At 42.7% G+C, this 13973-nt stretch overlaps 1 protein-coding gene across 7 annotated transcripts in view; it reads left to right on the top strand.

Annotated features, from left to right (window-relative positions):
• Nucleotides 1-13973, top strand: part of LOC144592139 (single-stranded DNA-binding protein 2) — a 285013-nt gene that overhangs the window by 218581 nt on the left and 52459 nt on the right. For all 7 annotated transcript variants that reach the window (XM_078396547.1, XM_078396548.1, XM_078396546.1 and 4 more), the window contains 3 exons: nt 4245-4311; nt 8286-8359; nt 8633-8700. In XM_078396547.1, the coding sequence (XP_078252673.1) occupies nt 4245-4311; nt 8286-8359; nt 8633-8700 (209 nt within the window). The remainder of the gene's footprint in view (nt 1-4244; nt 4312-8285; nt 8360-8632; nt 8701-13973) is intronic.

The raw sequence follows: 13973 nt of genomic DNA, 5'->3' as shown, positions 1-13973 counted from the left end.
AAGTGGATAAGTCTCCGGGCCCTGACGAGATGTATCCCAGGATGCTGAGAGAGGCAAGGGAGGAGATTGCGGGGGCTCTGGCACAAATTTTCAGAGCCTCTCTTGCAACAGGGGATGTACCGGAGGACTGGAGGATAGTTAATGTGGTGCCATTATTTAAAAAGGGCAGTAGGAATAAACCTGGGAACTACAGGCCGGTGAGTCTGACATCGGTGGTGGGGAAGCTGCTAGAAAAGATTCTGAGGGACAGAATCAGTCTTCACTTGGAGGATCAAGGGTTAATTAAGGATAGTCAACATGGCTTTGTTAAGGGAAGGTCGTGTCTGACTAACTTGATTGAATTTTTTGAAGGGGTGACCAAGGAGGTAGATGGGGGTAGTGCAGTGGATGTGGTATACATGGATTTCAGTAAGGCTTTTGACAAGGTCCCACACAGGAGACTAGTCAAGAAGGTAAGAGCCCATGGGATCCAGGGTACCTTGGCAAAATGGATAAAAAACTGGCTTAGTGACAGAAGGCAGAGGGTGATGGTAGAAGGGTGCTTCTGTGACTGGAGGCCGGTGTCCAGTGGGGTGCCGCAGGGATCGGTGTTGGGTCCCTTACTGTTTGTAATCTACATAAATGATCTGGATGTCAACGTACAGGGCATGATCAGCAAGTTTGCAGATGACACAAAGGTAGGGATCTGCAAGCTGCAGGAAGATATAGATGAGATGGTCAGATGGGCGGAGCAGTGGCAGATGGAATTTAATCCTGAAAAGTGCGAGGTGATGCACTTTGGCAGAAATAACTTGGAGAGGGAGTACACCATGAATGGAAGGACTCTAGGGAAGACGGGTACAGAGGGACCTTGGAGTACAGGTACACAAGTCCTTGAAGACAGCAGGACGGTTGGATAGGGTGGTTAAAAAGGCATATGGGTTACTGGCCTTCATTAGCCGGGGCATCGAATATAAAAGTAGGGGGGTAATGATGGAATTGTACAGAACACTGGTGAGGCCACAGCTGGAGTATTGTGTACAGTTCTGGTCACCACATTATAGAAAGGATGTGATAGCTTTGGAGAGGGTGCAGAGGAGATTCACCAGGATGCTGCCAGGGATGAAGGGCCTCGGCTATGAGGAGAGACTGGGCAGACTGGGGTTGTTTTCCCTGGAGCAGAGAAGGCTGAGAGGGGACATGATCGAGGTGTACAAGATCATGAGGGGCATGGATAAGGTAGATGGCGGGGAACTTCTTCCACTGGTGGAAGGTTCAACAACGAGGGGACATAGATACAGGGTAAGGGGAGGGAGGTTTCGGGGGGATGTGAGAAAGAACTTTTTCACCCAGAGGGTGGTTGGAGTCTGGAACTCACTGCCTGGGGTGGTGGTGGAGGCGGGAACACTCACAACGTTTAAGAGGCATTTGGATGGGCACTTGAAATGCTACAACATTCAGGGCTACGGTCCAAATTCGGGAAAATGGGATTAAAATTTGACTGTGTTTGGTAACGGGCGGCGCGGACACGATGGGCCGAAGGGCCTCTTTCTGTGCTGTAGGACTCTATGACTCTATGACTCTAAGATTATTTTCATATTGTCGTTTTAAAGATTGACAAGGCAGTACACAAACTCTATGCTGCCTGCTCATGTACTCAGTCACTGTTCAAAGGCTTTTTGTCTCTGCTCACACAAGCTAATTTGCCTAGCTAACTTGGTTCGGCAGCTTGGTCAGCATGGGCATCGGCCCACAGAGCCTGTTTATACCCGGTATAACTCTATGACTCTGTTACACATTACTGGGGGAAGCAAATGTGTCAGTGAATATGGTAAAATGTGTTTGTAAGATGTGACTGTTGTGGTTGAACAGCTGGTATTTGTGTAAAAGCTGTGAGTGTCAGGTAATTTTAAAAGTGTGAAAATCAGATAGAATAAATTAATATTAGCCCATCTCTTTTTTGATAAAGGTTGTTGGTCGTTTAGAATGGCTGTATGGTGCATTGAGTAGCACATGATCTAGTGTGCAATTGACGCACATAGCAATTGAAGATGCATTCACTACCCATCATTCAGCAAATGAGGAAACTAAACTTTTATGATACGATACGATAAAACTTTATTCATCCCCGGTGGGAAATTGGTCTGCCAGCAGTCACAACACACAACAAGGTACATGAACACTTGAAATTCAAAGTGAAAAGAAAAAGACATGCCACTGTTGGCTGGCTGCCTTGTGCACAACCCCTTCACCAGAACAAATGAACAGAACAAACAAACGAACACAGACTTATCCCCTGGGCAGAGGATTCTACACTGGAATTTAGAAGGATGAGAGGGGATCTTATCGAAACATAAGATTATTAAGGGGTTGGACACGTTAGAGACAGGAAACATGTTCCCAATGTAGGAGGAGTCCAGAACCAGGGGCCACAGTTTAAGAATAAGGGGTAGGCCATTTAGAAAGGAGATGAGGAAAAAAAAATTCAGTCAGAGAGTTGTGAATCTGTGGAATTCTCTGCCTCAGAAGGCAGTGGAGGCCAATTCTCTGAATGCATTCAAGAGAGAGCTAGATAGAGCTCTTAATGATAGCGGGGTCAGGGGACATGGGGAGAAGGCAGGGACGGGGTACTGATTGAGAATGATCAGACATGATCACATTGAATGGTGGTGCTGGCTCGAAGGGCCTACTCCTGCACCTATTGTCTATTGTCTAAACTAGAGTCCCCCTCCCCCACACCGGTTCCCCCTTTGTTCTTCCACCGTCCCTCACGGCAGTTCCCCCACCCCGGGTCCCCATTGTTCTTCACGACGGTCCTCCCAGGCCGGGTACCCATTGTCTTCCCCGCCCACCCACCCCCACCTCCCCACACGCTCATCGACCATTAATCGCGGGTCGATCGCGAGTGTGTGTGTGTGTCCCCCCCTGCCACCGAGGCTCCCATTACTGCCGAGGCCCCACCACCATCAAAGCTCATGCTGCCACCGCCAAGACTCCCATCGCCACCGACGAGACTCCCATCGCTGCTGCCGAGGCTCTACTCGCCGTCATCACTCTTTCGGCCCAGACAGGCCTTGCCGCCCGGCTTCTCTGGTGAGTTGGGCCTATCAGGGCACGTTCTGGTCGGCGGTTCGGCGGGTGGATCGGGCCCACGTGTCTCCCGGGACACTCCCACGCGTGCGGCTCCCCAGGACACTGGTGTGCGAATTCTTAATTATTAACTCCCGAGACTGAGCCTCACGGTGAACTCCTCAAACTGCCCTTTCAATAGAAAGTACAACAGTAAAACACAGGAACATGCCCTTCAGTCTACGATGTCTGTGCTGACGGACAAACTCCATCTGTCTGCACATGGTCGATATACTGCCATTCCATGCATGTTCATGTGCCTCTTAAATGTCACTATTGCATATGGTTCCACCACCACCCCAGCAGCACATTCAGGTACCTACAGCAATCAGAAGGCTATGCTCTATAGTAGTTGACATTTCTACCCTGTCAAAGAGTCAGATCTCTTTGCATCTCACCATTAAGAAAGTCTTGCTGCCTTTAAGTTGGGCAAGCAGCACAGAGTTCATGTGCTGTCTTAATTGTCAGTCTTTATTAATGACAATATGAAAATAATTTTACCTTTTAATATTCAAAAGCAAAATACTGTGGATCCTGGAAGTCTAAGAATAAAAAGTACTCAAAATACCCAGCAGGCCACACAATATCTGGAGAGAAAAAACAGAATTAATGTTTCAGGTCAATGACCTTTCATCAGAATCCTTGATTAAATATAGTTTTTGAAGATCATTATGTGGTTACAAAACAAATCTCATTACCTATTATAATGGTAATTCTTTGTTTCTAGACATTCTGATTTGTGCATTATACCTGTAAGCTGATTTTTTTCCAAATGTGGTTTTACGCCAAAGGTGATAAAACAGAGTGGCTTAATGTATCTATTTGTGTAAAAAGTGTATGTATGAGTGTAATACGAAAATATAAATATTGCAGCACCTTTCTGAAATAAAAATGAAGATACTAGAAATAGCAACCAAGTCAGGTAGCATTTTTGGAAAAAAATGTTTCTTATGTTTCTAAAATATTCTGTTTTGATATGTTTCTGCTTGCTTACAAGATACTTGAAATATGTAACACGTGTATAATGTCAACATCTAATATTTATTTTATCAACATTTTTGATCAAGAAGAAATTATACCTCAGATTTTGAAAATGTACATTTTCAGCTCTTTTTTTTCCACCTCCTTCCCAAAAGTCACTTGGAGCAGTTCCAGGAACGCAACCATTGCTGCCGAGTGGAATAGACCCAACACGACAGCAAGGTAAATGCCTTTATTTATTTCATGGCAGTTCTTCTATGTTATCATATAAAAAGATCCAACTTTTTAAATTAATTTGTCAATTTGTGCATTTATGTATTTTTATGACAATGTATGGGAATTGAAGACACAAAGATTATCAATGCATTACAATTTATTTGGGGTGATGTTTTGTTGGATCCACTCCATGTCGTTTATCTCTTGACAGGATGAAAGGATTGGTTGTGTAGGTCAGGATTCTCTATTTAGAAAATAGTCTATGCCTTTATTCCTACTACCAAAGTGCATGACCGCACACTTCACTCCACTGGATTCCATCCGCCACTTCTTTGCCCATTCCCCCAACCTGTTCAAATCCTTCTGCAGACTCCCTGCTTCCTCTACACTACCCATCCCGCCACCTATCTTCCTATCATGTACAAACTTAGCCACAAAGCCATCAATTCCATCATCCAAATTATTGATATACAACCTGAAGAGTAGAAGCCCCAACGCTGACTCCTGCAAAACACCACGAGTCACTGGTAGACAACTAGAAAAAGCCCCCTTTATTCCCACTCTTTGCTTTTTGTCATTCAGCCAACCTTCAATCCATGCTATTATCTTCCCTCTCATACCATGGCGGCACGGTAGCGCAGCGGTAGAGTTGCTGCTTTACAGCGAATGCAGCGCCGGAGACTCAGGTTTGATCCTGACTACGGGTGCTGCACTGTAAGGAGTTTGTACGTCCTCCCCGTGACCTGCGTGGGTTTTCTCCGAGATCATCGGTTTCCTCCCACACTCCAAAGACGTACAGGTATGTAGGTTAATTGACTGGGTAAATGTAAAAAATTGTCCCTAGTGGGTGTAGGATAGTGTTAATGTGCGGGGATCGCTGGGCGGCGCGGACTTGGTGGGCCGAAAAGGCCTGTTTCCGCGCTGTATATATATGATATATGATATATGATATATATGGGCTCGCATCTTTTTTATTTGCCTCACATGCGGCACCTTATCAAAAGCCTTCTGGTAAACAACATCAACTGACTCCCCTTTGTCTATCCTGCTGCTGACTTCCTCAAAGAATTCCAGCAGATTAGTTTGGGAAGATCACCCATTCATAAAACAGTTCAACAACAGAGCTTTATTTGTCATTCGGTACCAAGGTACCGAACGAAACTACGTAGCAGTCACACAAAAAAGAACACAAGACACATAACCCCAACACAAACGTCCATCACAGTGATTCCAAACACCCCCTCACTGTGATGGAGGCAACAAAACTTCCACTCTCTTCCCCACGCCCACGGACTGACAGCTCGTCCCCGACTGACCTGCACATTTCCCGCATGGGGGTGGAAGTCCCCGCGGCCGAGTTGCACCGGGCGCTGAAACGTCTCGCGGCCGAGCCGGGCGATGGAAGGCCCCGCGACCGAGCCTTGCGCAGCTAAGTCCCACGGCCGAGCCGCACCGGGCGATGTTAAGTCCAGCGGCCGAGCCGCACCAGCGATGAAAAGTCCCGCGGCCGAGCTGGACTTTGGCCTATTTTATCATGTGCTTCATGTACCATCATGTACTCGGAAACCACATTCTTAATAATGGTCTCTAAGATCTTACCAACCACTGAACTCAGGCTAACCAGTCTATAGTTTCTCCTCTTTTGCCTCACTCCCTTCTTGAACAGCGGAGTAATATTTGCAATTTTCCAGTCCTCTGTGACCATTCCTGACTCCAGCAATTTTTGAAAGATCACCACTAATACCGTTACAATCTCTAAAGCTGCCTCTCTCGGAAGAGGTATGATCTAATTAAATACCAGTGCAAGCTTGAGGAATGCATATGGTAAAATCCTGGTTCTATTTCTTATATTCCAGTTACTTTAATGCATATGTATAATGTATTAATGCATATGTATATATTTGTAAAATTGCCTAGTTTCTGCTTTATTTTTCGGGTTGCTTCAGTGTCATCCCTGTATTCTGCGTATTTGCATAAATCCCATTCAGGAAGACGGATTTCTGTGATCTATTGAGGTAGTTTTAAAGGTATTGTGCGGAAGTAGTTATCACTCACAAAACTGGGCATGATGAAGTAAGCACCATCAGGAATTGCTGTAAATTGCAGGAGGACTTTGAGGAAGGGGGAGCTTTTTAATGCAAGTTTAAAAAATAAGTACATTAAAAAAGATCATGATTATTAAAAAAATAATTTACAGGTCTGTCCCAATCTAACGAGAAAATAGCTTTGTATATCCGATGAAAGCAATTATAAGTAAACTGAGCTGTAGGTGAGAAGTAGCTATAATGCTATAGTGACTTATACTGTTTATACTACTGATTAAACTGATTTTCAGCTCTGTTGATCAAACTTTCATATTCCAATTGTGCCAGCCCCCAGTCTGGCAATCACCCATTTTCGCACCATGAGTTATGGATTTGCACAAACCCAGTGTCAGTCTGGATTTTAATGACAACTAAATCAATCACTGTTCCATCTCCAGCTTCAACGTGGAGTGCACTGGGGAAGGCCATACCATGAAGTGCTCTCTTTGCAGGATCAAGATCTTCAGTATTATTGTGTTTCTACCATTGTTCTGGGACCAGGCTTATAGAAATATCAGTAGATTGGGCAATAGCCAGTCTGACTGTTATTACTGCATATTATTGCACTTTTAATGCAGATATGTATTGGGTGCCAGTGCCTAGATCAGGAGTTTTGCCATGAATTCCTGTGTTCTTTTCTCGGCTTGAATATGACAGGAGCATGCATCAAGCATTTTTCTGGAACAGCTAGCTCTCCAAGTCAATGAAGCTTTGCAGAGGATTGTCTTTTTACCAGCCCTGATATTGATGTTACTCAAAATGATTGGTTGGTATCCCTCTGGGATGTGAGCCAGGGCTTTGTTTATGGTCAGAGTAGAAGCCATCCTTTGCCATATCTGTAACTTCCAGTTTAACATTCCAGACAACATTATCCCATGGGAGAAGTGGACTGTTTGTAAGTTAAAAAATGTCACTGTGTTAGCACTTTACACATGTGACAATAAAAGTACCATTGAACTATTGAGTGTTGCAAAGGTGCCCGATCTGCTTATTCTTCGGAAACCCATCCCATGAAGATAGTGTTCCTCTTCCAGCTTGTCTTTCCGGAAGTAGGTGCACCCAGTGCCATGTTCTTTGTGTTGCCCATCTCATCCCTGTGTTATTCACTTAGTGGCAATGCCATTGTTAAAGCATTAAAGTTCTCAGACTATGACAGTGGAGTGATGTTCAGGTCCGTTGCCATTGGGGCTCTGTTTGAGGGTCTTTGTGTTTTGGTGCCATACTTCATACTGAGGAGTGTAGGCTGTATTTGCATGATTCCATTTAATGTGGGATAGCTACAATACATCAGTTACCACACAAGCTTGACAGGGTTCCAAGGCATGTGCGTAGGGGTGCCCTTCAGCATTTATGCATTTACTCATTCACACACTCGGGTACATTCTTGCCTATTATCTCCTCTCCTTTTCCCACATCCATCCTGGCTTCCATTGATCCTTCAATCCATGGGAAATCTTGGCTGGACAACAAGGGAGGACTTCTGGTGCGGGGAGAGTGGTTTGAAGTGGGGAGTGGTGGCAGAAAGCCAGACGACATATTGCAATGAGGAAGGGGTTGCAGGGAATGAAGGAGGAGGCTTTGTGGTAGGATGCGAGAGAGAAAGAAGGAGGATTGTAAAGGTTGGAAGAAGGAGACTCAGAAGACAGTGGGAGGAGATCAGAGTATGAGAGAAATAGTTTCTCATGAAGCCGAATGTTAACCTGCTGTTCATAGTTATTGTATTTAATATTTAATGTTTTATATTAGTTCAAGGTGGTCACATACTAGATTTCTGCATAACATATTTGCTAATTTATGAAATATATAAATCAACTAAAATGTTTGTCCTTGAATTTACTTTGATATTTTGAAGGAATTTGATGTATTGATTTGCATCTGTGACATTTTGACATTCAGGACATCCAACCATGGGTGGACCAATGCAGAGAATGACTCCTCCACGGGGGATGGTTCCTCCCTTAGGACCGCAGGTAGCTAGTAACTGTGTTTATATTATCAGCTGAATGCATTTTTTTGACAAAGGTTTATGCATCAATTGTTCAGAACGCTACTTATTTTATGCTAAGCTACGTGCATTTTAAAAAATGTTGGCAAAAGATCCATATTGTTATGTAAATGTGAGATTTAATTTTCCAGCACGCTTTCAATATTATTTTGAAACACAGGCCACAGTCCTTGAATTCTACTAGTTTCTCTGGTTTTTCTTTTCTTTACGGTAGTCTAACCCTTGGTTATCATTGCAGAGTTACGGAGGAGGAATGAGGCCCCCATTGAATGCTTTAGGTGGTCCAGGCATGCCAGGAATGAACATGTAAGTTATGATTTTTATTTCTTAGTCTTTCACGGTATAACATTAACTGGGGTGTGGAATATGGATATATATGAGTCGGAACGAAACTATACAATTATTTACATCCATTTTTTCTTGATTGATTTATTGATTGAGTAATTAATACTAATTTTGTTGTCTGTTGATGTGGAGATCAGTACACTACTAAAACAGATTTGTTTAAAACAATGAGTATTTTGCACAGTTGTTCACCTTCGGTTGAATTGGGATGATGTATGGTAGTCCTTTTCTGTGAAGTGCAGTTCAGGATTCGCAACAGATTTCAGGATTCAATTTATTTAGTAGTCACAAAAATGCGTAGAACCGTAGCTATTTTGAATTGTGAACTTTTATTATCGTTGTGATGTTTCATTTTCTAATTTTCTGAACTTGGACTATTTTCTAAATATTTCTATTCTCTTAAAATATTTTCTGAAGTAAAATCACAATAATTCTTTAGTTTGAAACTGCATTTCGTACATTAATTGCATATCCAACATTGGCAAGTGGGATTTTATTAGTCTAGCATGACATGCTAGAAAGTACTAATCAATTTCACTGAAATAGAGTCCAACTATGGACTGACTCATTTTTTTACGCGATGTAATGTCTTGTCAAATTGCCAGCAAACGTCATATATAACTTTCAAGAGGAGGCTGAGGCGATATTTGATAGACACAAAATGCTGGAGTAACTCAGGCAGCATATCTGGAGAGAAGGAATGGGTGATGTTTCGGGTCACGACCTGAAACGTCACCCATTCTTTCTCTCCAGAGATGCTGCCTGTCCCACTTAGTTACTCCAGCATTTGGTATCTATCTTTGGTTTAAACTGTAGTTCCTTCCTAAAGATTTGATAGAGATGTGCACAATTATGGGAAGTAGACAACAAGAAACTTCCTCATGGAAGAAGTATCTATAAGACCAGAGGGCATTGATTTATGATGCGGAGTAAGTGGTTTTGAAGGAGGTTTTCTGTTCACTTAGAGGGTGGATACAATCTGGAACACACTGTGAGGGAAGGTGATGGAAGCAGGAAGTCTCACTACATTTAAGTAGCAACTGGAAAACCATTTGAATCACCAAAGCATAAATGGCTACGAACCAAGTGCTAGTAATTGGGATTTGACTTGATGGTTGGATATGAATGTCTTGGGTTGAAGGGACTGTTTCTGTGCTGTATTCCTTTGTGATTCAACATTGTTTTAAGGACCTGCTTTGCCAATAGTGAAATGAAGTATATGCTAAGGAGCCACTGCTTAATTTGGTGATCAAAGTGAAGTATGTGAAATTTAAAAAAAACATTAACATGTATTGCCTTTCATGAAGATAGTGGAGGAGCAATGCATACTGTCAGAAAACAATATTAAATAAATAGATTTATTGTGATGCTAATTTGCGCTTTGATGTTTATGCTCCTTTGAAGAGTGCTCAACTATTGGTACTTCAAATGTTATCTACTGTGAAATTAATTGTAGCAGTTTCCCAAGAGACATGGATAAACTTTAAGTTTTACTTGCAAGCTTCTTTAATGCTGTTGTTCACTAATAGTCAAGGACATTTACATGTGGCCAATTTACATTGTGCACATACAATTAAAGTAAGGAGTTTGGAGGTATTTTCTAAGTTTGCACGACTAACAGGACGTTTAGCCCAGCACACCCATGATTTATTTGTGTCTATTTGTTAATCAAACCTCCAGGCCTGCAACATAAACTCTGAAATTCTCAGCGTTTCTTGTCCTCATCTTTATGTCATTCTGTGCTGGTTAACACTAAAAATGTGAATAGGTTTCCCAGCTAATTAAGAAATCCATTTCCAGCTCCAATGTTGATTCTATGGAACAAAGCTTGATGGAATCAAATTCACAAAAAGTATGATTGAGAAAAGAAACTGGGAAAGGCCATTTGCATCTTTAATCATGACAGCTATAATCAGATTATTCAGTTTAGAATTGTTTCAATTCTGTGCATCAGTTTGGTACCTTAAACTACAATACTCCAATAAGCGAGTTCGGTATCTTGCTTTGGAAAAAACATAGAAACATAGAAAATAGGTGCAGGAGAAGGCCATTCGGCCGTTTGAGCCAGCACCGCCATTCATTGTGATCATGGCTGACCGTCCACTATCAATAACTCGTGCCTGCCTTCTCCCCATATCCCTTGAGTCCACTAGCCCCTAGAGCTCTATCTAACTCTCTCTTAAATCCATCCAGTGATTTGGCCTCCACTGCCCTCTGTGGCAGAGAATTCCACAAATTCACAACTCTCTGGGTGAAAAAGTTCTTTCTCACCTCAGTTTTAAATGGCCTCCCCTTTATTCTAAGACTGTGGCCCCTGGTTCTGGACTCGCCCAACATTGGGAACGTTTTTCCTGCATCTAGCTTGTCCAGTCCTTTTATAATTTTATATGTTTCTATAAGATCCCCTCTCATCCTAAACTCCAGTGAATACATAGAAACATAGAAAATAGGTGCAGGAGTAGGCCATTCGGCCCTTCGAGCCTGCACCGCCATTCAATATGATCATGGCTGATCATCCAGCTCAGTAGCCTGTACCTGCCTTCTCTCCATACCCCCTGATCCCTTTAGCAAAAAGGGCCACATCTAACTCCCTCTTAAATATAGCCAATGAACTGGCCTCAACTACCTTCTGTGGCAGAGAATTCCACAGACTCACCACTCTCTGTGTGAAGAAATGTTTTCTCATCTCGGTCCTAAAAGACTTCCCCCTTATCCTTAAGCTGTGACCCCTGGTTCTGGACTCCCCCAACATCGGGAACAATCTTCCCGCATCTAGCATCTCCAACCCCTTAAGAATTTTATATGTTTCTATAAGATCCCCCCTCAGTCTTCTAAATTCCAGCGGGTACAAGCCCAGTCTATCCAGTCTTTCCTCATATGAAAGTCCCGCCATCCCAGGGATCAATCTGGTGAACCTTCTCTGTACTCCCTCTAAGACAAGAACGTCTTTCCTCAGGTTAGGAGACCAAAACTGCACACAATACTCCAGGTGCGGTCTCACCAAGGCCCTGTACAACTGCAGCAGAACCTCCCTGCTCCTAAACTCAAATCCTCTTGCTATGAATGCCAACATACCATTCGCTTTCTTCACTGCCTGCTGCACCTGCATGCCTTAGAATACAAGCCTAGTCTTTTCAATCTTTCCTCATATGACAGTCCCGCCATCCCAGGGATCAATCTCGTGAACCTAAGCTGTACTGCCTCAATTACAAGGATGTCCTTCCTCAAATTAGGAGACCCTTCCTCAAAAAACAAACATTTAATTGAATGAATTGCTGCTTTGTGCGGGCAGTGGCTACAGTCAATGTCAATGGATGACCACTGTAAACTTGAAGCTACTGTTCGTGCAGTGATCAGCATCCAGTGGAGCAGTTTGTCTGATCAAACCCTCCCTATAATATCACCCAGAAACACATCACTCCGGTAGACATAAAATGCTGGAGTAACTTACAATAGACAATAGACAATAGACAATAGGTGCAGGAGTAGGCCATTCAGCCCTTCGAGCCAGCACCGCCATTCAATGCGATCATGGCTGATCACTCTCAATCAGTACCCCGTTCCTGCCTTCTCCCCATACCCCCTCACTCCGCTATCCTTAAGAGCTCTATCCAGCTCTCTCTTGAAAGCATCCAACGAACTGACCTCCACTGCCTTCTGAGGCAGAGAATTCCACACCTTCACCACTCTCTGACTGAAAAAGTTCTTCCTCATCTCCGTTCTAAATGGCCTACCTCTTATTCTTAAACTGTGGCCCCTTGTTCTGGACTCCCCCAACATTGGGAACATGTTTCCTGCCTCTAATGTGTCCAATCCCCTAATTATCTTATATGTTTCAATAAGATCCCCCCTCATCCTTCTAAATTCCAGTGTATACAAGCCCAATCGCTCCAGCCTTTCAACATACGACAGTCCCGCCATTCCGGGAATTAACCTAGTGAACCTACGCTGCACGCCCTCCATAGCAAGAATATCCTTCCTCAAATTTGGAGACCAAAACTGCACACAGTACTCCAGGTGCGGTCTCACCAGGGCCCGGTACAACTGTAGAAGGACCTCTTTGCTCCATCTCTGAAGAGGAGGAATGGCTGACGTTTCTTTGGCATAGCCGACAATTCAAGAACGATTGAGAAAACCAAGAATAACTCATGGTTTGGGAAGTGCGACATATTCCCATTTGAGAAGCAGCTCCGGTACAAGTTACAATGCAAAAGAAAATCGTCACGATCTCGCTCATTCACCGAAGCATAAAGCAATAAAACCTACAAAATCATCGTATTTTTTACAAATTAACCATAAATACACCTAATTAATAGTTTGAAAGCAGTATTTTCTTACCTCAAAGAAGCAAGACTGGAAAATACGGATGAAACGCAGGTCTGTATACACGCAGCGGCTCAGCCTGCGAGAATGTTTAGCACAAGTGACCTATGATCTGTGCATGCGCGGTCGAGATGCCGAACTCGCTTATTAAAATCTTCTACGCTGATATTTTCTATCTGCATTCACACTTTCAAAGACTTGGTTATCTCCCTATATCTCTCTAAGTGATTATACAATATCATATTTAAATAACTTTTTCTTCAGAATATAGTATTCGAATTTTTTGCATTCTACTGCATCTGCTGTTTTCCTTACAGTAATCTTATAAGCTCTTGTGTTCTACCTCAGAGCTTTGCATAACTCTCATTCGACACTACTATTCATTCATGTCTTCCTCCAAAACATTCACATAAATTAATTTATCGAACACCCCACTCTCTTTGATTGTATGTTACTTTTATTCCCAATTATATTCATGTTTCTAATAACTCATGCTTTGTATTTATGCTTTGTTTCTGTTTAATTTTCAAACGTTATCTCTTTTTGTAGATATCAGTGTTCTGTCTCATAGTCAGCACTTCAGCAATGTGATGAAGCTTTCTTAATACCACATGTATCGACCTTCATAAGATGTATCTCATGTGCCATCTTATCAGTGCTTCTGAAAATCCAAGTATTTAAGAACCTGCTCTTGCAGTTGCCCAGTTCAGGAAATTGTTGCATAATGCTCACATCATTGTCCATGGAACTTGAAAATATAGTAAAATATGAACCGGTTAATGACAGACTTAAAGGAAGGCATAGACAACATAGTGAACAGGCAGACACATTGTAGATTATATTTAAAGTGGAGAATTTAATATGAAGAATATGGTATAATTGATAAAAAGAATATTGAGTCAATATAAATT

This window comes from Rhinoraja longicauda, chromosome 3 (assembly GCF_053455715.1).
Source record: "Rhinoraja longicauda isolate Sanriku21f chromosome 3, sRhiLon1.1, whole genome shotgun sequence".
NCBI lineage: Eukaryota > Metazoa > Chordata > Chondrichthyes > Rajiformes > Arhynchobatidae > Rhinoraja > Rhinoraja longicauda.
Note: the sequence above shows the minus strand (reverse complement) of the source record. Positions and strands in the feature narration are given on the sequence as shown.